Here is a 25,423-nt window from a genome sequence, read left to right on the forward strand (position 1 = left end):
TCACAGCTAGATTAGCCAGGACAACCCTTGATCCATGGCTACCTCCCACCTTTCATGATGGCTCCTGTGGAGCTGGAGCCAAGTCCCAGGGAGCTTTACGGCCGTGACAAAACCGAAATAAAATGGCCTTGTCTGGCAGAGGAGAGGAACCTGCCGATCTCCAGCCCACAGCAGCCTCCACCCCAAAGCGGTAAAATTAGAGCTCAGCCACTGTTACGACGGACAGAGGAGAAGCAAGGCCTGCATGCAAACAGGGTCTGCAACTGCCAGACTAACCCCCTCCAGCCATACCACCACAAGCCACTGTTACCACTGCTCGTACTCTCCCCACGAGGGCAGTGCTGCTGGCCACACAGAACCCCGCTTGTCTGTGGTACTTAATTTTATTGGTATAAAAGCCCACTGTGGATAAAACTGCCTTTTCAGCCCAATGGCAGTTTCTCCCTCCCAGCCCTGTGGCACAGAACCAGGGCTGGTACCCGCCTGAAAATCCCCAAGAACAGGAGAGGGCAATGATCCATTGGAATGGTCCCTTGAACCCCCTCCCAAATCTGTGCCGGCAACAGCTGTGGCATTGCATCTCCTCCCAAGCCCTCCACCACCCTCCACGCCCACTGGGTCCTTTCTCCCATACTCCCATAAAGATACTGTCTTTCTCCCTCTCCTCCTCCCATCCTGCATGGTGTCAGTACCCACGGGTTCCCCAGCACCATCCTGCTGCACCAGGATGCCAGCTCGGCCCTGCCAGGGCTGCGGCTCCTGGGGCAGCAGGACTGGGCAGAGAGGTGGAGAAAGGAGCACTACAGCAGTCAGCCACAACCCAGGGCACGGCAGCACTTTGCAAAGCCCCTTCCTCCACCCTGCAGCGAGGAGGCAATGCGGACCCCCTGCCCTGGCATGGGGGGCAGCACATCTGTGGCAGCGGGGGGAGAAGCGATGGGTTTCTTTGGGCTCAAGCCTCCGGCAGTCACAGGCAGGCTAACTGGGACTGAGCTCACAGCAGGGCCAGCAAAGTTGGGTCCCCCAAAACAGAGGTGTTTTATGGGGACTCCCAAAGGGGTGTTGGAGTGAGCCAGTCTCAGCCACACTGGTCGTCTGGCTGCCACAGCTGGACCCCAGTGCCTGCCCCACCAGGGCTGGCCAGGGTCCCCCAGTCCAGGAGAAAAGATATTGCAAAGAAGGTGATGGCCGATCCTGCCGCCAGGATAGGAGGGGAGGGGAGGGGTGACTGGGGACTGGAACATCCTGCAGGGCCTCAGGATTCTGGCTGGGGGCTGGCTCCGCTCCGTAAACCTGCAGGAACCAACAAGAGAAACAGTGAGTTTTCATCAAACTCTACCCCACTTCCCTCAGGAGAGGCAACATGCTCACGATGGCCTCAAAAACCACCTCCTCCTCTATCTGGGAGACAAGGGGATGATGCCCTTGCTTGAGACACTGGGACAACCTCTCACCGTCCTGGCACGCCATGAGACCCAAAATGTCCCCCATCCCCTCTCTGGAGCAGCACTTACAGAGCAGGAAGCGCCGCAGGTTCTGCGCAGATCCCCCCGAGAGTAGGTAAGCCCAGGCAGCGGCAGCAGCCATCAGCAAGTAGGAGGGCACCAGGCTGCCCACGTACAGGGGGTTGCAAAATGACTGCAGAGAGAGGCATGAGAAGAGAAGGGTGAGCAGGCAGGAGAGGACAGGGACAGGATGTGTGGCAGTGTCATCACCTCAGTGAATGGAGTGGGACAGGCGGCACCAACCCCAGGATTTGGTTTGTGAAGGGCCAGCTCCTTTACTAGTGCCAAAGGCTATTTTCTCCCAGCACAGGGACCAGTACTCTGAATATAGGTCCCAGCAAAGAGCCCTGCTCCCAGTTACTCACCAACCCCGAAACAGTGAGATGCATGATAACGACTGCTGCGATCTCCCACCAGCGCCGGTGCTCGCAGCCATGAAAGAAGAGGATCCCCCAGAAGGTGTGAAGGAAAATCAGCACCATGGTCATAAAAGCTGCAGGGAGAAGAAGAGGTATCAACAGGGAATCACCCACATGACCTAGCCAGCAGACTTGGGGAAGGGATGGAGATGAATCAGTAAAGGGAGGGTAGAGGAACAGCCTGGCTGGACTGCGAGGTGCTGGATCACTCCACTCCACGTGTGGTAGACATGAAAAGAAGAGCAGGAAGGGCCACAGGAAACAGCAAGAAGGGCTTGCCACAGAGATATGTGACAGGGGACTATAAGGGTCTCAGGTAGGTGAGGGTGCAGCGTGGACAAGACAACATAAAAGGGAAAACTCCAGCAACTCATCTACTGCATCTGAGGTGGGCCAGAGATGTGAGCAAAGGGTGCCAGTTACTCACCTGAGGTCAGGAAATACAGCTGTGAATCCCCATGGATGCCCACAGTGCCAGGCCCTAACGCGTCTGCCAGGAGATTGATCATGGAGAAGGCGCCGCTCATGAGACCAAAGCCCACGCCAGCCACTGCCAGGACAGGGACACTGTTGAACCCGGAACCTCCCAAGGGTCACCCCACACACCTCTGAGCAGGCTTTGGCATGAGAAATCTCCCTTTACTGCCAGCACCATCCTCAGCCCTGCCCAGCCTTGCCCCCTGCCCCACGGTCAGGGTGCTCTACTTTGCACAGCACTCACCATATGCCATTTGCTGAATGGAAATGGGGGAGCAGCCGTCCTCACTGAGGGCCACCAGCCCCTCAATGGCCTTCCTGTGGAGTGAGAGCACACTGGAGTCCAGCACAGCCAAGCCACCTCCTGAGGTATGGTGCAGTGTTCACTCTGCACCATGCCACCTTCCTGGCAACCTCCCCCTTCCCATGCAACACCCACCACGGAGACTGTCCGTGTGACTGTACCACCAGACAAACCAGGCATGTGAAAATCACGTGAGGCCACAAAGAAAGATTTTCCACAGAGGAATGCGGGTGCCAGCCAGCCCGGCAGAGCAGGGCTGGTGTGAGCAGGACGTTGAGTGTAAGGCAAGCAGCACCCCCACATGGAAAGCAGCCCCACTGCAGGCGTGGGAGGCTGTACCTGATCTCTGCACCTAAAGAAGACGTTGGGTCTTCTAACAATGGAGGAGGTGCAGGAAGAGCTCGAAGAGTTAGAAAAATTCAATGGGGAGAGAAACTGTGAGAGGAGAGACTTCATAATTTGTACCAGCTAGAGGTGTGACAGGTGAGGAGGATGCCAGGCAGGTCCTCAGCCTAGGCAGGACAGCAGTGCTTGGGACCGGAGATCCGCAAGGCAAAGGAAACACAGTGGTTTTATGTCAGAGGCTGCTCCGTGGAGCTCTGCTACCCTCTGCCTGCCCGCCTCCGGCAGTGCCCTACCGCAGGGAGCCTGCTAACACGGCTCCCCCACTGCATTCTCCCAGGAAGACTGGGGAGTATGAAGGACACCTTCCTGTGCCTGCCTGCCCAGCCCCAGCACAGTGTCCATCCATCCACAGGTCAGTACGTGCTCCCCCAGCAGCAAAAACCCCTGTGCTCCAAGACAACAGAAGGCTGGAAGCTGCCCAGGCTGCTCTGAGACTGTGACCTGGGCTGCTCAATCAGGGCACCAGATCCTACAGACCTTAGAGCTGCTCTGCCCCACCACCTGAGACTCACTAAGGTCAATACACTGAAACAGGTGCCACCCACATGCTCAGGGAAAGCACTGAGGCAGCTTCCCACCACACTTGGCACTCCCCCCAGTCCAGCAGCTCACAGACAAAACCTGGCACCACCACAGCTGGGAAGAGCATCCAGCAGCGCTGGCTCAGTGGGGGAGATGCCATTACCTGAGGAGCTTGTAGTAAAGGAAGCGGAAGGCCTCCTGCAGCAGCACAGAGAACATCACCCCAAAAATCAGGAGCCCCTTCTGCAGCCGCTCATCTTGGGGGTCGCTGGCTTTCACTGCGATAAACCAGATGAGGGATGAGAGCAGCAGTGACACCAGCCAGAAGAAAGCCCTGCAAGAGACAGAGCTTGCTGGCACCAGGGCTGTGCCAGAGCCCCTGCCATGCTGGGACTGGCACTGGCAGCTGTGCCCCAGCCTTGCCCACTCTCCAACCAGCACCAGTGCCGTTCTGGTACCAGTGCTGGGCAGGTGGTGCCTGGATGGGTATCACTGCTGTGCTGTGCCTGCACATCTGCCCCACTGGTCACCAGAACTGGCAACAGTGCCCCTGTTGTGCCCACAGCAGTACCAGCACCTCTGCCATGCTCATATCCATGCCAGTACCAGTTCCGGTACCACATCCTTCTGGTCCCACAGTGGCCCTGGTAACAGTTTCCCAGCTGCACACACGCACCAGTGCCATTACCAACATTCCACTGGTTTTGTATGAGCTCTCGTGTCTACGATGTGCTGTGACAGTAAGACAAACAACACTGGTGCTCCTGTCGTGCAAGCAACAGCACCAGCACAGGTACTGGTGACTCCAGTGAGCCCACAACAGCACCAGAACGGGTACTGGTGACTCCAGTGAGCCCACAACAGCACCAGAATGGGTACTGGTGATTCCAGTGAGCCAACAACAGCACCAGAATGGGTACTGGTGACTCCAGTGAGCCCACAACAGCACCAGAACGGGTACTGGTGACACCAGTGAGCCCACAAAAGCACCAGAACGGGTACTGGTGACACCAGTGAGCCCACAACAGCACCAGAACGGGTACTGGTGACACCAGTGAGCCCACAACAGCACCAGAACGGGTGCTGGTGACACCAGTGAGCCCACAACAGCACCAGAACGGGTGCTGGTGACACCAGTGAGCCCACAACAGCACCAGAACGGGTACTGGTGACACCAGTGAGCCCACAACAGCACCAGAACGGACACTGGTGACACCAGTGAGCCCACATCAGCACCAGAACGGGTACTGGTGACACCAGTGAGCCCACAACAGCACCAGAACGGGTACTGGTGACACCAGTGAGCCCACATCAGCACCAGAACGGGTACTGGTGACACCAGTGAGCCCACATCAGCACCAGAACGGGTACTGGTGACTCCAGTGAGCCCACAACAGCACCAGCGTGAGCACTGGCGTGCCTGCTGCAGCCACGACAGTGCCTCAGCCAGCACCAGTCACATGCCAATCACACCCCTGATGCCACCACCACCCTGTCACACCCATACTGGTACCAGCACTCCTGTCACGCCCATACCGTACCAGCACCGCCACTGGTACCAGCTCCCCTGTCGCGACTACAGTGATCGTGCTGAGGCACTGGGACCAGCAGCCCATTACATCCGAACTGGGACTAGCACCAGCAGCAGAATCAGTGCCCCCGCCACGATGGGTCTGCTAGCAGCACCGGAGCTGGTCCCAGCGCCCCGCCACGCGCGCGCCGCTCCCGGAGCCGATCCTGGTCCCGCAGCCCGGCAGCACCAGAGCCCCCAGCGCTGACTGACCCGGCGATGAGGATAATAATGCGGAGCGGGTCGCGGGCGATGGTGAAGATGAAAAGGCCGAAGGCGGGCCCGAAGGCGATGAAGGTGCACCCGAAGAATACGGCGAGCGTCATTTCGGCGGGAGAGGGGACACGGGACCGCGGTCGGACCCGGAGCTCGGACCGGACGGGCCCCGCGGCCCCTTCCCCCTCCGCCGCCCTTCCGGGGCCGATGACGTCACACGTGCGCGCGCCGCCGCCGCCGGAAGCAGCGTCCCGGGGCGGGTCCGCGGGGCGGGCCCAGGCCCGTCAGTTTCGGCAGGTGTTGGATGCCGGGAAAGGCCCGGGGAGGGGGGTCGGGCACCGGGACGGCCTCACCAGGGAAGGGGTCGCAGCATCGCCCTGGCAGAGCTCAAGAAGCCTCTGGTGAAGGCTCTCCGGCGCACGGCGTGAGCCTCGGGGGGGCCTGTGCAGGAGCAGGAGCTGGACTCGATGGTCCCTGTGGATCCCTCCCGTGGGTTCCTCCCCGTGATCCCGTGGGGTCGCAGCCTGCGCCCAGGGGAGCTTGGCCTCGTCCCCACGGCCACCCCGAGAGTGGGGCCCTGCGCGGCTCCCCAAGAGCAGCGGCTGGGCGAGGTGTACAGGCTGTCCCACCCTCCGTTCTTCTGTGCTCCCTCCGCTTGGGACCTCCAGTCCAGCCCCATTTCAACGAGATTGACACGGAAAGGCACTTCAGGGCGCTTCCCACAGACACCCACACCCCAACACACACCCTTCCTGCCTCCAGGAAGACTTTGGACAGGAGCGCTGGGTGTAGAGTTCTGCTGACCCAGCAGAAACACTGTGCCCATGCCAGTCTTGGCACACATGCAGCAGGGTCAGAGAAGGCTTTTGAGGGGTCTGGAAAGGCTTTTGTTGCATCATGAAAAACAGGCCCTGTTTGTAAGAGGCACAAATCACAGCAGAGCTCTCCAACGTGGAGTACAGAGAGCTCTCCTGAACCTGGGAAACCCCAGGGGAGCAGTGAGATGGGTCCCAGCATATCCCCACCAGCTCATGGGCTTGCCCTTGTAGCCAGCAAGTTGGTAGCTGGAAGTGGGAATGACAGGATCTTTTCCACTTGTTCCAGGGACTGATATTTGGCTTGATTACCAGGGTTTACAAGGCCAAGTCATGCCCTCAGCACAAGGGATCCCAGAGGAGGAGAGAGGGGAATAGTTTTGTCCCAGCCTAAGATTTCATAACTTCTTGGCAAAACAGCCCACCTGGCCCAGAGAAAGTCACATCTCACTCTGCAAGCGGGGGACATCCACTTACAACCCCTGTGTTACTTACAGTTACAGCCCCAGGGTTCTGCCTGCTTGGCTGAGGGAGCCTCAGGGAGCTTGGTGAGGATGGCCAGGACCCACTGAGGGCTGGAGGTGAAGGCTGGGGCTTGCCAGCTGGGAGATGCGTCTCTGGTGACTGCGACATCAGGGAGGATGGGTCGCAGCACGAGGTGTCACCAGAGACATCACCAGCCCCATCACACCTGGATTCTGGTGACCAGTGAGCGTGCATGCAGAGGAATGCGGGGCTAAACAGGGATGGGGACAATGCCCAGGGTGTTTCTAATGAGAAAAAATGCAAGTGCCTCAGGGCAGGACAGGCCACAGAACTGTGCTTGGGCTGGAAGAGGAGCTTAGAGCTCTCAATGGTGGCAGGTGCTCAGAGAGGCTTTGGGGACATCCTGGGTGTTCCCAGCCCCCTGCTGCCTCCCAGCCAAACCTGATAAACTCCCTCTCCATCCACAAGGCCTTGGCTCCAAGACTTCTGTTCTTTCTGGCTCTGCTGGCCATCCAGCTCAGACTGCAGCACTATGACCAGGCCAAGATGGACACAGCCAAACGGATAGAAGTGTGCCAGGAATATCTGCATCATGAGATGACTTGGCTGATACAGGTGATAGAGGGGAAGAGGGGCGCTGTAGTATTGTCTACAAGGGTCTCAGGATGAGGGAAGAGACGAGAAAGTTGACTCCATGTTTCAGAGAGCTTGATTTATTATTTTATGATAGATAATATATTAAAACTATACTAAAAGAATAGAGAGAAAGGATTTTATCAGAAGGTTAAACTAAGAATAGAATAGGAATGAATAACAAAGGTTTGTCTCTGACTGAGACAGTCTGGGTAGGTGAACTGTGATTGGCCCTTAATTGGAAACAATCAGATGAGACCAATCACAGATTCCCCCTATTGCATTCCACAGCAGCAGATAAGAATTGTTTACAGTTTGTTCTTGAGGCTTCTCAGCTTCTCAAGAGGGAAAAATCCTAAGGAAAGGATTTTTCATAAACTATGTCAGTGACAGGGCGCCATGAAGTCCTAGTCCTTTCTGCAGTTCAGCAGCAGGGGCTGTTTTAAGGTGCTGTATCAGCCTTGGTCCTGGTCACTGTGGGCTGCTGGCTGGCCAGACAAAGGAAGCATGCCTCTGCCAGCTACAGGGAGCAGAAGAGCTCCGGCAGCAAGGAGGAGGACAATGACCAAAAGAAGTTCAAAGATGCCCACAATGGTCTCAGATCTTTGTGATCACCACATCCATCACCAATGGAAACATTCAAGCTAAGGCTGGGTGGGGCTGTGGGTAACATGATTTAGTTGAGAGTGCCCCTCCTCATGGCAGTGATATTTAGAGATCCCTTCTGACCCCAGCTATTCTGTGATTCTAAAGAAGGACCTGCCCAGCACTTGAAGCATGGACCAGCGTGATAGAATCAAGACCAGTAATTTTATCATCTTCTAAGGTAATACTATGAAGTTCACCAAAATGATGATCCTAGCCCAATCCACAAAGACAATAAACATCAACATAGGGGAGACATCCTGCAAGAAAGGCATTGCATAACAAAACCCTGATAACAAGTGGTTTTTTTTAATTTTCTTTTGCTCTGAAAGGCAGTAAATCAACCCTGTCACCAACAACTGCTAAACCAATGCAATGAATTGTCCCCAAGAGTCCCTTTCTGCCTGTCACCCTGTCGTGGGCCTTTCTTGCAGCAGAAGTGCTGCAGTGCTGCTCCCAGATCCCCTGAGCAAGAGGAGCAGAGGACACATGTCCTCCTGTACTGCACACTCCACTCTCCCAGGCAGCACAGCCCCAAGCACTGCATATGGGGCAGGTTCATAGAAAATTGAGATGGTGCCACGTGGTCATGGCCATCCATGCTTCCCTCCAGCTGCCTTGTCCTCTGCTGCCTTTGACAAGTCAGTTACACAGATTTGGGACTGGGAGATTTATGTGGCACTTGGCTTTAGGGGGCCTGACCTGTTTTGAAATCCCCCAGAGCTTTGCAAAATCCTCATGATTTGGCAACACAGTTTTTCTGGCCCTCTCCCCAGTGTCTTAAGCTGTAGATGCAGGGAGAGACTGAGGGGTGGCAGTAGTCTGTGCCTGGTTTTTCACAGCTTGACAAGTCTCATCAAAGTATCTCAAATGCTCTTTGTGTGGTCCTCCCACTCCACCATGTAGTTCATGGGCATTGAATTGCAAGGACTCAGAGTTGAAATGAGGCACTGGAGAGATGAGAAAACTGGAGCAGAGAGCAGAGGTGAGAGGCCACTGAAAGTTCATGTACTGGTATATGAATGGGGTGGAAACCAACAGCAGGGCAGAAAACTCTGTGGAGAGGTCTTCAGTCTGCCAGGCCAAAATAAAGAAATCCAAAGGTTGAAATTCTGTGGGAGAGGTGGAGAGAGAGGAAGGGAGGAGGGCAGAGGCAATTTGGTCCTCATTGTGAGGCTGTGACACCTGTGGGGAGACATGCTCCCGTGCCAGCAGTTCCACAGAGCCCAGCATGCTTCCCTGGCCCACCTATTTCTCCAGGAGGCCACAGGGGAAAGGAGACAGGTGGAAGAATGGAGGAAATGTAAAGCTTTGCTGAACCATGACACAGCTCATGTCTTTCTCAGGCTGAGCATCACCTGGGAACAGCAGTTAGGATCTCACTGCCAAATCACAGGCTGTTCAAAAGAATGAAAAGCCCCTTGCAGCGAGGTGTAAACAGTTAAGTCAAGTGGACTGGTCCAAACCAGGAGGCAGCTGCAGCTAATGGAGAAAAAACAGTGGGTGTGAAAGGGCTCTTTGTCCCAGCAGGAAGGCGAAGAGCACCCAGAGGCTGGGCACTGGGAAGCACCCTGACTGAGGCACAGGGCAGGCTTGTTTGCAGTGCAGGGTGCAGGCTTCCAGAGAAAAGGTGCTTTTACACGCTGGTTCTTTTTGAAGCCAGACAACCCCCTGCCTGGAAGGTGCTTTGACTAAACAACAGAATGGCTCAGCTGATGCGCTGCAGAGGAGGAAGGCGGGCCCAAGGAGGAGCTGCAGCCCTTGCGCAGGAACAGCTCAGCAGTCCAAGACAACATGTGCTGTCCTCCCCTCCAGCTCCTCCAGGCCCAGGGTGGGAGGCTGCGGCTCACAGCAGACTGCAACCTTGGGAAGATGAACTGAAGATGACCATCCTCTGCACAGGGAGCTTTTTTTCCCTGCTGTAGATGGCCTTAGAATCACAAAACAGAATTGCTGGGCCATGGAGAGGGCAGGAGGCCAGCAGCACCTGGGCAGGAAAGAGCTGCAATCTCAACACCCTCCTTTCCTGACCTGAGAGGCACAGCAAATAAAGGAAAGCAGATAACAAAAGCTATCCCTGTTAGGCTCTTGCTGGGTCTGGCTTGACAACGGGTCAGCATGAATTGTGTTTCCTGGCAGTGTGTGGATGTGCTTTTAGAGGGATATCCGCTGGGTAGCGTGGGACAACAGGGCTGGGTCCACATCATGGAGAGGCCCAAAGTGAGGGGCAGGACTAGATAATGGCTTTGAGCATCCCCAGGAAATCCAGCCCAGTTTGGTAACAGCAATGATACACATCCGGCTGCTCTTCAATTTGTGTTGGAGAAAATACAGCAAGCCAGGAAGAAACTTCCTGAACACTTTGTCTGCTGCATTAATATTTGCTAGTTTCTTCAGCTGTCCCTCAGGAAGGCATTCAGTCACTGGCAAAAGAAATTCTAACTAGTACAAAGAGTGAGCAGATAATCCCATACCTGGAGAAGACCCTGACAACGACTAACGTGTGCATGTATGATCATGTGCTTGGGGTGTTTCCTCATTGTCATGAACATGAACCCTCCATGGAGACGTCAAGAACATTGTGGCTTCCCCAGCTGCCAAGCTAGTAGCATGCAGACTGTGGAAGGGGACACACCAGTGACATGGTTTATCACTGTGTACTTGAAGAGGATGGTGAGTTTGAGCTTGAGACCTGGAGGTCTCCTCTGTGTTCCAAGGAAGTGATGGAGATGACACAGTCCAAACCATGTGGTTACCATTCCCAGCCCACCACAGCCACAGAGGTCCTGCAGAAGACCCTCCATGCATGAACTGGGGAAGCAGACCCACACCTCCACTCCCAGTGCCTGTACCCATCCAAAAGGACCAAACACAGCCATCCATCTTGTCAAACTGCTTTAATATTTGGACATAAAGACAGGACAGAGCCGTTTAGGCTGTGCACAAACAAGATCCCCTTGAGCAACAGTGCAAGGCTGCTGAGCTTCCCTTCTCAATGGAGGTGTGGGTTTGGCCAAGATGCAGTTCAGCTGATGACTGCATCCTGAGCATGCCAGTGGGGTGCATGTGTTGGGTAGGGAAAAGGGATAGGGGCTTGCGAAGGCAGCTCAGAGGTTGTTCAGCTCCAGTAAGGTCTGGTCCAGGACCTGGTGTATCCCCACGTTCTCCTCTTTGGCACTGGCCAGGCTCTCTGTGAATACAAGGGACACCCAGCCACGCACACAGACACAACCCAAATGTACCCAGGTGCAGTAGGACCCACACGCACCACACAAGCACACACACAAGCACACACACACACACACAAAGGTGGACATTTCAGTACAGCAACAGCCCCCAGTCAAATGGGGCATCCCCTGTGGAGCATAGTCCACACAGGTAGCCCCATTTCTGGCAGGGATGAGTCCAGCCACTCTGGGATCTGCCAGGGAAGCCAGGCCAGTCAGGCTGGTCACTGGGACAGGCAGTTACCACTCTTCAGCATTTCCATCTTCCCAGGCTGCCCTGCTGCCCATGGTTGAGCACTCTGCAGCACAGGTGCCGCTGGAGAGTACCATTATTTGGCCAGACACTGGGGTATCACCACTGGCAGGCTGCAGGCATGTGCACAAACCCTTGGCCAGCAGAAGTGGAGAACCAATGGCTGCTGCATGACCCAGCAGTGATCCGTGAAGAAAAGAAGTGAGAAAGCAGCTCAATAACAGCCCAGGAGAGTGGGCAGTGGACAACAGAGAGATAAGGAGCAGAGCTGACAAGGCTACAAGGATAAGCTCTGCCAGGCAGTCCTCTGCCAAGGCAGCCTCCCACTGGTGTTCACTTTGAAATGGCGTCCTGCTTCCCCCAGAGAAGGGGATGGAAAAAGACTGCTGTCCACCCAGCCCCATCTCCCAGAGTGCCCTTGCTAGCCTCTTCCCTGTCCCAAGTTTGGGGCAGCAGGTGCTGCTGGATCCCCAGCTCTTTTCCCAGCCTTACCAGCACCCTCCAAGGACCTCTTTCTAAAGGGATCCATCCTACACAATTTGGGGTACCAGAGTGAGGAGGAAGAGGCTGCCCACTGACTCCCAGGACAAGGGAAGGAAGGCAGCAATACAAACCACCACATCCCTCCCCAGCAGAGCCAGGATGATGCCAGAGGACAGCCATCACTACACAGGCATGCCCAGGACATCCCAAAACCCTTCATATCTCTCCCACAAAAACTGATCAACTCCAGAGGGGCGCCCTGTCCTGCCCAATCAGGGTAGTTACCCCTATGAGGATAAGGCAAGGCTTCACACCCTGCCTCACCCCAGTGGGGAGGGTCTCCCAGCCTGGAGCCAGCCTGGCCAAAATGGGGCAGGGAGGCTAGGCCGGGGCCAGGAGCTCTGGGCAGCTCAGTTGTTAAGTTCAGTAAGGATGACCCGCAGCTCGTTAGTGAGAACACGGTTTTTCTCGGCCTCCTGCTGAGAGCGCTCTAGAGAAAATGGAGACATCAACGCAGCACAGGAAAGAGAGAGAAAAAAGTGAGTTAGTGAAAAGAGACAGCATTTCTGAAAGCCTTCGCTGGAAACACCACAAGCCACCCAGCCAGTGGTGGGATACAGCTGGACTGGCATGAGGCAGCCAGTCTTTGTGCAGGGACAAGCTGTAGGTCCAATAATTTGGAAACTGGGCTCTGGGACAGGGTAGGGTGGTAAGGAAGGAGGAGGTGGATTAGGACCAATTTAGAGATCACTACTGAAGGGTAGCGCCAGCCTTTTCACCAAGAGAAGGTGATGCAGGAGCTATGACAGGGATGAGACTGCTGCTTGTAGGCAATATCTGAGAATAGAGACAGGGAATTGACAGCACTAGGTCAAACCCTAACATTTCATGCCAAAAGACTCATGGAGAAGATGGCATGAGATGGGGAAAGCTGTGTACGAGAATCAGGGGGTGACTGGGGTCAGCACAATGGCCCCGTCCTGCTAGCCTGGCAGCATGGGAGCCTCTTGGGTTTCAGCCATAGTCAGCCTGGGGGGCCTGTGGCTGTGAGCTGCCTGCAACCACCTCCTACCACACTGCTGACAGCACCCACATGAGACAGGCAGGAGATGAGGGATAGAGTGGCATGAAGAAAACAAAGGAGAAACCAATGTTAAAATTTTATTGATATCAACTCATTAACCCAGAGGGACAGAACACAAAAGAAAAGTCATGAGATGCAAACTGAAGAGCAATGTGCAAAGGACAGAAGGGTGAGGGAGGAGTGAGGATCGCCTGCCTGCCGGGGAACAAGGTGTCTGCACAGTTGGATCCAACCCTCTATCCCCCAGGCCTGAGCTTTGGCAGTGGAGGTGCCGCTTCCCCAATGCAGGTCATCCCCATGCTGGGGCCAGCAAGCAGCACCAGGGGACTTTGCTGGAAGTATATGGGGGGGGAAATGGCCCCCCCCAGCCCCGGAGCTGCAGGGTCCCCAGTGCTTCTGCTGCTGGGGAGCCAAGGAGGGAGCTGCTGGAACAAAGGGCTTCTGGGCACAGTCCTGATCCCCAGGGCAATGCTGTGGCATGGGCCTACAACTACACTGTCCAGTCAGTAAGTGGGGCTGCTCTCCTGCCCTGAACAAACAGCTCAAAGCACCTACACCTTGTCTCCCCAAAGAGGGGTACAGCGGGAACACCCTGGGTCAGCTCCTGTCCCAAAGGAGCTGATGGACAGGCACAGGCTAGGTAGGACAGAGGAGGACAGAGAGGGTAGGGAGAGAGGTGGGATGGCCAGGCAGGCAAACAGCCGAGCTGGGGAGAAACAGGCAGGGAGCAGGTGCAGTGCTGGTGCCCAGCGTGGGGCTCAGAGGGAGGTGATGTCATTAAGTGCATTGTCCAGCTCCTCGCTGATGGCTTTGTACTTCATCTTCTGCGCATACACTTCATCTGCAGGTGAAGGCAGGCAGGGAGCAGATGGTGGAATAGAGTGAAGGACACAAGGTAAAGAGAGAGAGTGGCTGTGAGCAGCGGGCTGAGGGCAGCAGGGGTGTGTGGGCACAGGCAGCATGGACATGACCCTATTGCCTACCCAACGGCAGGGCCCAGACCCCAGGAGCTCTGTGCTCCCACACCAGATGCCGCAGCATCCAGCATACTGCTCCCAGAAATCCTGACCACCCCTCCCTCTGGCCAAGCACTGTCCAGCCCCACCAGGGGCATGGTGTGTCCAGCGCCACCCCAGGAAAGAAGGACATGGGGCTGGTGGGGACATTTTACCTTCAAGGTCATCAATGGTTTTCTCCAGCTTCGCCACAGACCTCTCGGCAAACTCCGCCCGGGTCTCAGCCTATGGGAAGCACAGCAGGGAAAGGGTGAGCTGCAGGACACAATGGGTGGTGCAGGCTGCACTGCACTCCAAATCTGCCCCACTTGCATCTCTGGTACCCTTCTCCAGAAGCCCTCCCATGGGAAAGGCAAGGGACAAGAAGTGACTAAGGCTCCATGAAGCCTCACACCCTAAATCAGACCAGACTAATAAAAGTCATCCCAGACCCAGGTACCAGCTATGATGCTGGGTTGCAATTTAGGAAACCGTGAGAGGACATAGGCATAATGGGGCCAAAACCCATTCAGGATGCCAAGCACTGATTCTGTGGCAGCCCTACAACTCTTACCTCCTTCAGCTTTTCCCCTAGAAGCTTGATTTCCTCCTCATACTTATCCTCCTTGGTGGAATACTGCAGAGACAGAGAAAAGCACCTGTGAGTACCAAGGCATGCCTCCAGCTGTCCTTCACCCCAGCAGGAGACCACAGCATTCCCAGACCCCAAGCATTCTTCCCAACCCTAGCAGCCTCCCTGGGTCCTACCTTGTCAGCCTGGGCCTCCAGGGACTTCAAGTTGTTGGTGACAATTTTCAGCTCCTCCTCTAGGTCACCACATTTACTACATCCCAAGCAGGGTCGGCAGGAGGAGGGGAGTAGGGCCAGAGGGCAGGAGAGAGGCAGGAGCAGAAAGAACAGGCATGGGGAAGCAGGAAAGAAAGAGAGAAAACAAGTTGAGAAAGGAGAAAACTCAGTGCAAGTGGACCAGGAGCAGAGCCATTGCGAGCAGGAGCTGCCAGGACGCATCTGTTCATCCGTTCCTTGTGCTTCCTTGCACGGATACCTCATGCATCACCACCAGCCAAGCTCTCGCTGGCCTTGCCAAGGAAGCAGGGATGGAGGGATGGAGGAGCGTGCCTGGCCTGCACCTGCCGAGAGGGGGGCGAGGCGAGGCTGGTGCTGGAGGCAGTGGTGCAGAAAGGAGAGAGGTGGCTCGCATGGTCGAGAGACAGTGACAGAGAGAGGGGGCTGCTGCACATTGCCCCGCGCCCCTGCCCCAGTACCTCTTCCTCTGAGGCAATGAGGGATTTGAGAGACTGGTCCATGGTCCGCAGCTCTTCTTCCAACTGTCTCACTCGGCTGGGGTGGAAGAGGGGCACCCCGGTAGGGGGACACCAGAGAACAGGGTCAAGGATATGATGCCAGTGGGTTGGCACACCCCTACCCCCGGCCTGCAATCCCAAGGACCACCCCAGTGACAGACCCTGCTGCTTCTAGGGATGGACATCCCCATCCCCACGTCTTCCAGGGATCTGGGACAAGGGCTGTGTGGGACCCCTGCATGCTGCCCACCAGGAGCCCTGCTCACCTCTCCGCCACCTCTGCCCTCTCCTCTGAGCGCTCCAGCTCTCCCTCAAGAACGACCAGCTTGCGGGCAACCTGTTGAAGGCAGCAACTCATGTTAGCCCTGTGCTTGCCACAGCTGGGGCTATAAAGAGATGGCTCTGGGTGCTGCCAGGCTGTCAGGACTGGGGAATGGGGTACACACCTCCTCATATTTGCGGTCAGCCTCCTCTGCTATGTGCTTTGCCTCCTTCAGCTGCATTTCCTGGAGTTCCATCTTCTCTTCATCTTTCATGGCCCTGTTTTCGATGACCTTCATGCCTCTGAGGAAAGACCATACCAGGAGATTTTACTGCTTGTGGGTCAAGGTGTAATCTGCACATCCTGCCTGCCCATCTGCACATCCTGTACCCTAACCACACCACCCTCTAGCTTCAGAGACATGGGACATTGCTCAGGGAGGATGGCACACAGTAGGATCACATCACCAGCACCCCAAAACTGCTCCTGTGCAAAATTACAGTGGAGCTGGCCCCAGGGCTAGGTTCCAGAGTGAGGTATGGCTATGGTGCCACTCAAGCAGGCAGGTTCTGACCCCATGTTTGGGGGGGAAAAGGTGTCCAGCCCAGGATGAGCCACAACCTCCACAAAAACAGCCTCACAGGCTGGAAGCCCTTAGGAAATATCAGAAAAGCCTTTCTCATTCAGGGTGATGCTCACAAACAGGGGATTACCAAACCCCCACAGAAGGAGCTCCTGGAGACTCTTCTTCTCTCACTCAGATGCTGTTGCTCAAACTGATCTTTGGCAATGGAGGGAAGAGCTCACATAACTGCCAGGAACACTGTGACATGCTGGGTGCTCCCATACAACCTTGCCTGCACAGCTCCAGTCTGGTAAACCTACCTGCCCTGAGGATGGGGCAACATACACCCTCTAGAAGTCTTTTTGAATGAGGCTGTCTTGTCCTCAAATCTGACCTTAGTTACCAGCACAGAGGTTTCCTCTTGGGCTCTTATTTTGTCCTTGAGTATCTAAAGCTGCTCTGGGGAACATGCTCATATTGTCCTCTGGCTTTGGTTGCAGCCTGGTGTTTTTATAAATACCAGATAAAATTTTTCAGGATTTTATGTATGCTCTGGAAAAGAGTGTATCTGGGGGACTTCTTTGCATAGTGGCTTTGCTCTCTCCCTTTGAAGTCTGCAGGAAAGTGAACAGAAACCCCAACAAGGTCACTCAGAGGGACCACACTGCAAAACTGAGGGGGCTGTCTGCAATCCATGGTGACCCGATACCACTCCCACTGTCCCTTTCCATCCCACCTCTCGCTCTCATCAGCAGCCTTCTCAGCTTCCTCCAGCTTCTGCAGGGCAGTGGCCAGACGCTCCTGGGCGCGGTCCAGCTCCTCCTCTACCAGCTGGATACGGCGGTTGAGGGAAGCCACTTCAGCCTCAGCCTGGGGGAACAGAAACCCCTCAGTCATCCCATGTCAAATACATTATTGGAAAAAGCATTTTCAATGATTACTCCTATTTACCATGCAGAACACCCCTTGGCACTGTGCAACAAAGCCATGTTCACTGGAATGGCATGGCTGACCATGCATTCCCTCGCCTCTCTATAGGGTTATCTCCATCCCTAGTGGCTGTTTGATGCTGGCTTCTCCCAGCCTTGCCATGTGCAGCCCCACCATGTGTCCTCACACTTCAGCTCCCGCCTTGGAGGGGGACAGGGCACATTTGCTGGGGCAGCCATGCCGTCATGGGGATGGTATTTGGGGTTTGCAGAGCAGTGAGTAAAGGGGGAGGAATGCCCTGTGTGGCTTCGCTCCCGAAAAGGAGATCGGAGCTGCTTGTGGATTTCCTGTTTACAGAGGCGGTGGAGTGAGCCGGGAGCTTCTCCTGCAGGAACCCCCAGGGCCCTGTGCAAAAGGGCAGCCTGAAGCCAAGCACAGAGCCCCCCAGCTGATGCACAGCACAGCGCCGTGGGCAGTGGAGCGAGTCACCCTCGGCAGGCTGGCGCCTGGCCAAGATGAGGCTGGCAGGACCAGAGCCCTCCCTTTCCCAGGCTCCCCACGCACAGGGCTGGGAGCTGAGGCTGGCCAGGAGCAGTGGCCCTGGCCCTCTGCCAGACTATTGACGCCTGGCCTTGCACTCTTTCCATTTGGTAAAGGCCTCCTGCTCCATTGCCACAGTCAGGAAATGCTGCCTCAGCAGCTCTCAGCCCCGCTTCCCACTAAGAGGGTGTGAGGAAGACAAACCCCCAAAAATCAAGGGATGGGTGGCAATAAGACCTCACTTTGAGGAACAGCTCTATGCACCAACCCAGGAGACAGAGGCTACTGCTTATTCACAGGCTGCAGCAAGACTGGCTGGCTGCAGTGCCTGGACACAGCCAGCCTCATGCTCCAGCACTGGGAATGCCCCAGGGAATACTAGCCAAGCACAGGGACTATGGGAGCAGCAAGAGGCTGTCACCCTCTTGCTGGCCCCACTGAGCAATCCCCTGTGGGGAGTTGGCAGGGTGGGGACAGGCACAGCCGGCAGCCCTTTGAGACAGCTGCCAGCCCCATAGCTGCCAGCCCCAGAGCCGCCTCCGCCCCATGATCGCCCTTTCTACAGACACAGAGACCCCATCCCTTGCCAGACCGCTCAATGGGGAACTGGAGCTGGTGCCCACAGGGCAATGCTCTGCCTGCAGCATCAGCCTCACTGCGTCGGTAGATTTTTTTTCCCCGGGAATCACCCCCAAAGTGGGTCAGAGCTGTCCGGATGGACACTTGGGAACATGAGCTCTCCCGGCAGCTCCCAGTGACCAAGGAACCCGATCTCAGGCTGCAGGAAGGGGCCATTTCCTCCGCACACAGCCCGAGTGACAACAACCCGGGTACCGCACCCAGCTCTGCCGCTCCTGATATGGTGAGAATGTTGAATGAGTGGGCATAGGAAAAAGAAAGAAAGGAAAAAAACAGAAAGCTCCAACAACTACAAAGACAAACCAGGAAAAAGCTGCAGCTTAGGCATACCATCCCGCTGCCAAAATGGAAATTTTGGCCTGAGGCAATGTGAAGGGGTGGCTTGTCCCCACGAAGGGACAGGCTGGAGCTAAAGCTCTGCGGCCCAAACGGCAGAGTCCGCTGGAAGCCGGACAAGAGCCTGGGCGTGGGATTCTGAGCTGTGCACGCCGGCCTCCGAGGGAAGAGATGCGTTCCCAGGAGGCACTCGATCCCAAGGCAGGGCTGGCCGCTGCCCGCTTCCAGCGCCCGGCCAGCCGGGAAGCCCAGGGGAGCTCCGCTGCACGCAGCATCTTCTCTCGCCTGACCGACGGAGGAGGGAGGCGGCGGGCGGAGGCCGCCCGCAGGCAGGGACTGCCCCGAGCTCCCTGCCCCGGGCTCTCGCCAGCTGGTGGCAGCTCCCCGCGGCTCCCCGGGAACCTCCCGGCGCTCCGGCGCCCCGGCGGCAGCCAGCCCGGCTACCGGGGCTCAGGGGGCTGGGGCCGGACCGCCGCAAGCGATGCTGGCAGCGGGGCCGGAGCCGGCGGGCGATCCCGAGGAGCTGCCGGGGTGCCCCCCGCCCTCCCTCTTCCCATTCCAGCGGCCCTTACCCGCTCCCGGGCCTGCCGCTCGGCATCGGCCTCCCGCTGCAGGTGCTCGGCGCGCTCCTCCGCCTCGTCGGCCACCTGCTGCAGGCTTTGGATCTTCTTCTTGACGGCATCGATGGAGCTGGCGCTGGCCATGGCGGGGGCTGCCGGCGGTGAGGCCACACCGCCGAGCCCTTTGTGGGATCCGCCCGGCTCGGGCAGGAAGCGCTCAGGCAGCGGCCGCTCCCGCCGCCCGCCCTGCCTCCATCCCTTCCTGCTCCTCCTCCTCCTCCTCCTCCTGCTACTCCTGCTCCTGCTACTGCTGTGCTGCCTCCGGCCGACCTGCTCTGCCGCTCCCCCGGGCGAAGTGTGCGGCAGGAGAGAGTTCCCACGCCGGTAGGGATGCACAGTGCTCCTCATCCCAAACAGGACAGAGGGTGCCCGGGGGCAGGGTGCGTGGTCCTCCCCAGGCTTTGGTCACTGTCTCTACACCCCCGCCAAGGTAAGAAGCACAGTTGCTTCTGGGCAGGGCACAGTGTCTCCGCACCCTGGGTCAGCACGCATGGTCCCAGGCAGATGCATGGTCGTCAGAAGGGGTACATAGTACTCCAGAGAGGGCACACAGGGGCCCCAAGGCAGGGCACACACACCTCTCTGTGCCCAGGATGCATGTTGCCCCCCCGGCAGGGGTGCACAGTCGCACTGAAATCCCCCAGAGCAATGGAGAGGAGCCCAGGGAAACAGACTATTTTCCAGCAGTCCATGGAGCCTGTGAGTGCTGGATCTCGTCCTGTGGAGCCCCCATGGCCACAGGAGCAATGTACCCATGTGTACTCCCCAAGTGCTGCCCTCCCCAGCCATTGCTGCAGAGCTTAGGAGGGTTGTGGACTTTTTCTTTATGGGAAGTCAGTAAGAGGCATGAGCAGAGCCTGCTCCTGGGCATCCTCCAGGATACCTGGGCTGCAGCTAGGTGCCCAGCATCCATCACGTTCAGTCCCTTGGCATCTGCTCCCCAATGTGACGACCTGTCCTGCAGCCCCAAGAGACTCATGGGGCCCATGGAGACCCTGGCACCTCCTGCCTTGGGGACTGCGCCCTATGGGGGAGGTCAAAGCTCCAGCTCCTGGCTCTCCATCCTGGCTGGGGCACATGTCTTGATCCATCAGAAGTTGGAGCTGCTGGCACTCAATCCTCCCTTAAGATGTACTGACAGCTCCCTGGCTGTACTTCACACCTGCCTCCAGGAATGCCAGTTCCCAGGCTGACCTCACCAGCTGGCATCAGCTCCAGGGCCAGGGGTCCGGGGGGTGACTCAGCCCCACTGCTATCTGCACCCTGCAGATCCATGTCCCCTTGCCAAGAGGCAGCGGAAGAGGCGATACTGTGGGTCCCCTGGGAGCATACAGCCTTGGGCCTGGCCCTGGGCCTAGCCAGTCCTGCCCCTTCCCAGTCCAAGGCCTGGATGTCAGTAATGCACAAGCCAGGATATGGGGGCCCAGAGCAGAAACAAGGGGTTTCCTGGCAGCAGTGGGGCAGGGACGAGCCAGCTGCAGGCAGAAGGGCACAGGTTAGGGAGCAGCCACCCTGATCCCCTAGTAGCCAGGCTAGGTGCCTCCTGCCGTGGCCCCACCCCGAGATGCAGTCACTTCCCAGCAGAGTCCAGTTCCCTCCCACCAGCTCAGGGAATCGCCAAATAAGAGCAAAGTCTTGGCTGGGGAAAGCAGCTGGGGCGGGAACACAGGCGAAGCTTTTGGGATCATGGCCTGGGAACGGCAGAGTTTCCCTAAGGCCCCTCCAGGGTGGCTGGGGACAGGCCAATGCTGGGGATGTGGGCCGGTGGAGAGGGCTGTTCTTGCCTAAACCTCTTGTCCCAGCTGCACCGTTTCCAGCAGCCCTTGCCCATCCTGACCTGGACACCCTGGGCTGTCCCTCCTGGTGACAAGAGGTTCTCCGACCACGGTGGGCTTGCAGAGCTGCTGGGAAGCTCTGTAGAGTTGCTGATCAAGAGTCAGGCATCCCCTGCTCTGTGAACTATCTGACACCTCTCCTAGTGCCTGGGGCAAAGTATTTGCACTCCTAAGTGCAGTCCCCTTGGCTTTCCTGCCCCACCATCTAGTGCCAGCAGCAGTGCAGGGCCATACTGAGGTGGGTGTTTATTCTTTTAAGGCAATGACATTTTTGCCAAGAGCAGGAGGCTGCCTGGATCACTGGTATGAGCCTGAGCCGTCTGAGGAATCGGGACACGCTGTGCTCACAGGCACCCACTGTCCTGGCAGCCCGGGAGGAGGACACAGGGATGCCTGGGGTAAGTGTGCTGTGGGGGTCCACCCAGTGCTTCCTCTGCTGGAAGCAGGAGCTGTGCTGCACTTTGCACCAGGGAGGAGGTGACACCAGTCCTGGCACTTAGAGCTGTCAGCGCATTCAGGTCCCTAGCACGGAGGGGTGACTCCCAGAGCCCCACACATGGCGCAGCCTGTCCAGGCTTTGGCATGGACCTGGGAGGGCTGTGCTGGTGATGGAGCCCTAGCTCTGATGCAGCCAACCTCCAGCTTGACATGGCTCCATCACCATGGCTCCTGCTCTGGCCCTTTCCCAGAGACTCCCATCCACTGTATCTTCTGGTATGGGACTTTCCCTGCTGAAGCCCACAAATCTGCCAAATTGCTGTGGACCAAGCTCAGGGAAACACCCTCCCTACCCAGGATGGCATTGCACAGCCTACTGCCAGCAGCAAACCACTCCACACCCACAGCTGACATCTGCCCAGTACCTCTGTTTGCCCCTTCCTCTGAGCCCTGCACAGGGAATGCCACATCCACTCACAGCCACAGTAAGTTTGCCCTGTCCCATAGCAGCACAGAACCACCAGATCAGTGTGAACTCCTCTGCACACAGCAGCCACCTCGCCCAGCTTGACATGCCTGCCCCATGCTAGGTTAAACGTGCCCTTCCAGAGGATTCTCAATGTTTTAAAGGAGAGTCATCTATAGGATCAGCAAAGAGCTCTGAGGAGACCCCTGGCTGCTGCCCAGGGGCTCTGGACTGCCATAGGACTGGTGTTGCCATTGCTCGTCCTTGTCCGCTCACCCCTGTCCTTGGCGGCAGCCTCAGAGATTTGACGCATCTCCCCCATTTAGCTCCATAAACCAGCTGGGATTGAATTTTTTGTTCTCAATCCTGAAAAGCCTGGCCATGCCCTGCTGGCTGTGTTCCAGATGGCTCTGCTTTAGCTTCTCCTCCAATTTCCAGGGTTGGTTTTCATCAAAGAGGGGCTGGCTATCAAAAGGAGTATTTATTTATAGGGTGTCAAATACCCTGTGTGGCACCACAGGTCGTTATACCCCATTCCCAAGCGGCCCCGTGGCTGCACACAGCTGTTCCACCCTTCATCCTGGCCAGGCACAAGCCAATTTCAACACCTTCCTAACATCTCCCCAGAGGGATCTATTTCCCAGGAGGAACATCAGTCATGGCACTAAATAAAACTCTTCCTGGCCTTGCCCTTCTCAGGGTACAAAGTAGCACACTGGACCCCAAATCCACCCAAATCCCCTTCCATACACCCCAAACATTCTTCCTTGCAGCCAGCACTCGGCAGCTAACCACGGCAAGAGATTTTTCTGTTTCTCTGATCTGCCACAGTTTATCAAGCACCACAGTTTTTCCAAAGAGCATTGAGGAGGTGCATGTCTGGGGACTGGTGACACAGCTTGGGACACTTGTCCCCGTTCGTTTTGGGGAGCCAGGCTGTAGGCTACCCCACAAAGTTCAAGACAGGACCAGCAACCAGCACTGCCCACCACAGCTGGCCTGTCCCCCCACCCCACACAGGACCCATCAGCCCAGTTCAGTGTCAACATCGAAGGAATGGGATCCTGACAGTCTTCCCCTCGGACGCTTTCCATATAAGGGCCCCCTCTTCCTTTAACCCCCCCGAGGTCCAGAGCCTGTGCAGGGGAGGAGCTGTTGGCATGCCTACTTACATCTGTAGCTTTCTTCTCCGCCTGCTCCAGCTTCTCCTGGGCCTCCTTGACAGACTCGGAGTACTTCTCCACCTCATCCTCAGTGCCCTTCAGCTTCTTCTGCAGGCCCTGCTGTTCCTCCTCTAGCTGGGGAAAGGACAAAGGGTGGGGTTCGGGGGGATGGCAGTGTCTGCAATGCTGGAAAGGGATCTGTCCTCCCATTCTCCTCCTGAGGACACCCAGCCTGTGTGGGGCACAGCAGGAAAACATGGACGTGGACGTGTCCTCTAACAGCCTTGGGTCTACGGGTCCTTGGGGGACTCTTGGTGTACAGCAGCCTCTTGGACCCCCATCATCCCTGAGCCTGGTGGAGGTAAGGGGATGGTGCTCTCCTTCTCTGTATAGGGGACTGGAGAGCTCCCAACTTGGGGATACAGCTCTGGGGGACACCAATCTGTGTTCCCATCTCTGTGGTTGCGGTGGGAGTATGCAGTCCCCGGGGCTCTCCCTGGCACGGGGATAGGGAGGTGGAACTGGGGTGTCCCGCTGAGATAAGACATGGGGGGACCAGCGTAAGGGGTCAAGTGAAAGAGACTTAAGTGTTGATTCCTGGGGAACATGGCCTTCCTGGATCCACATGGGGTAATGTCCCTGGGGACATGGTCACAGAGAGGGAAGGTCTTTAGGGCTGTCAATCCCTAGAGCTGGCATCCACAAGCAGGACACCCAGTGGGTCCTTGGGCCAGGACATAGTTAGGACAGAGGACTCCAGGCTGAAGAACCAGTGTGGGGAGCTCGGTATAGGGATTGCATGATCCTAGAGAGTGCAGTGTCCCCAGGATCAGTTTGATGGCATCCCCAGGGCTGGGCACCCAGCGGGACAGGATTTCCAGGACGGGACAACCCTAGGGTGGAAGGTCCCCAGGGTGGAGGGTCCCCAGGCTGGACTCCCAGAAGAACAGGGTCCTGGGGCTGGACACCCCTGGAGTGGAGGGTACCCAGGTACTGCCGGGGAAGCCCGTGGGAGACCCACCTGCTTGCAGCGATCCTCCGCCTGCTTCTTATCAGCCTCCGCTTGCTCGGCGCGGTCGATGGCATTCTCCTTGTCCAATTTCAGCATCTGCATCTTCTTCTTGATGGCCTCCATGGTGGCGGGGTGTCGGCGGCGAGGCGCGGGGCGGCAGAGGGACGAGGAGCACCGGGAGCGGCGGGAGCACCGGGAGCGGAGGGAGCACCGGCACTGCGTTCCCCGCCCCGCCGAGCTGCCTAAAAGCTGGGGAGGGGCCGTGCCGGGCGGGGGCTGCCCCGGTACCTCCCCCGCCGCCCGCCAGCACCTTTTAGGGACTGGCTCGCCACCGGCCCTCGCACCGAGCGGGACGGGGGGGCGGCCCCCCGGCGGGCATCGCCGCAGCCCTGGCGCCCGGCACACACCGGGGAACAGGGCGAGGGACACCCCCGGTCACGACGCTGGGGACAGTCCGGTGGTACTGGGCAGGAGACGCCGCGGGATAGTGTGCTATGGGTAGCCTGGTGGCACAGGGTGATGGATATCCTGGGTCAACGCTCTCGTGGTACCCCTGTGATACCGGATGAGGGACACTCCGTAGCACTGTGCTGGGGTACCCCAATGGCAGCGGCAGGGGACATCCTGGGGCACTGAGTACGGCTACCCCGGTGGCACTGGCCCCAGTTAGAGCTGTCCTCATGCTAGTGCCCTAGGTACACCACATGCCCTGTCACAGCACCCTGGGGCCTTAGGGACCCTGCTTGCTGGCACTAGCTTGGGGACACCTCAAGGGCTGGCATGGAACTTGGGAACACCAGTGGGCTGGCACTGAATTGTAGGGGACACACTCGGGCTGTGATTGCACTGAGGGACATGTTTGCCTGGCATTGCCCACATGGGGAAAATCCCCCAGGAGAGAAGTGAGCAGAGCCCCTGACTTTCCCATCTGGCTGCTGGTGGGGCAGGGGGGCCAGAGCTCTCTGCAGACTTCTGGGCACCCACCTTCCTTCTGTCTTGCACCTTGGTGCCACTGTTCCTGGCACCCACAAGGACACCTGGCACATGCACAGCCCCTAGAGTGGCACTTTAGAGTGACACAGGGCATACAGGCAGCTCAGTGCCCCTCTTCATCTTTCTGCTCTAAATAAACTGTATTCCACAGGCAAAAAAATGCAAACCCTTCAAATCCCAGCTCCGCCAAAAATAACCTGTACTTTAATAACGATCGTAAATGCTTCTGGCACATTCCCAGCTGCAGGGTGGGCTGTGGG

At 57.2% G+C, this 25,423-nt stretch overlaps 2 protein-coding genes and 1 long non-coding RNA gene across 12 annotated transcripts; 1 reads left to right on the top strand and 2 right to left on the bottom strand.

Moving 5' to 3' along the window:
* Positions 1-364: 364 nt before the first annotated feature.
* LOC132341766 (gamma-secretase subunit Aph-1b-like) lies at positions 365-5,642 on the bottom strand. The gene is made up of 7 exons (XM_059873791.1): positions 5,416-5,642; positions 3,796-3,966; positions 2,646-2,719; positions 2,352-2,474; positions 1,871-1,998; positions 1,515-1,638; positions 365-1,293 (listed from the first exon to the last, which is right to left on the bottom strand). The coding sequence occupies exons 1-7, from the start codon at positions 5,526-5,528 to the stop codon at positions 1,256-1,258; spliced, it is 771 nt and encodes a 256-aa protein (XP_059729774.1). The 5' UTR covers positions 5,529-5,642; the 3' UTR covers positions 365-1,255.
* Positions 5,643-10,879: 5,237 nt separating this feature from the next.
* On the bottom strand, positions 10,880-24,399 carry TPM2 (tropomyosin 2). Of its 10 annotated transcripts, none has more exons than XM_059873159.1 (9): positions 24,176-24,399; positions 23,168-23,289; positions 16,928-17,061; positions 15,811-15,928; positions 15,631-15,701; positions 14,808-14,883; positions 14,614-14,676; positions 14,216-14,285; positions 10,880-11,187 (listed from the first exon to the last, which is right to left on the bottom strand). In XM_059873159.1, the coding sequence occupies exons 1-9, from the start codon at positions 24,291-24,293 to the stop codon at positions 11,105-11,107; spliced, it is 855 nt and encodes a 284-aa protein (XP_059729142.1). In that variant the 5' UTR covers positions 24,294-24,399; the 3' UTR covers positions 10,880-11,104. The 10 variants fall into 10 exon arrangements, with proteins under 10 accessions (XP_059729142.1, XP_059729140.1, XP_059729138.1 ...); XM_059873157.1 differs by lacking the exon at positions 14,808-14,883 and adding an exon at positions 15,326-15,401; XM_059873160.1 differs by lacking the exon at positions 10,880-11,187 and adding an exon at positions 13,106-13,885.
* On the top strand, positions 19,562-25,338 carry LOC132341532 (uncharacterized). The gene is made up of 2 exons (XR_009490261.1): positions 19,562-19,686; positions 21,351-25,338. It is a non-coding gene; the product is annotated as an uncharacterized LOC132341532 (long non-coding RNA).
* Positions 25,339-25,423: the final 85 nt, after the last annotated feature.

Source organism: Haemorhous mexicanus, chromosome Z, assembly GCF_027477595.1.
Source record: "Haemorhous mexicanus isolate bHaeMex1 chromosome Z, bHaeMex1.pri, whole genome shotgun sequence".
NCBI lineage: Eukaryota > Metazoa > Chordata > Aves > Passeriformes > Fringillidae > Haemorhous > Haemorhous mexicanus.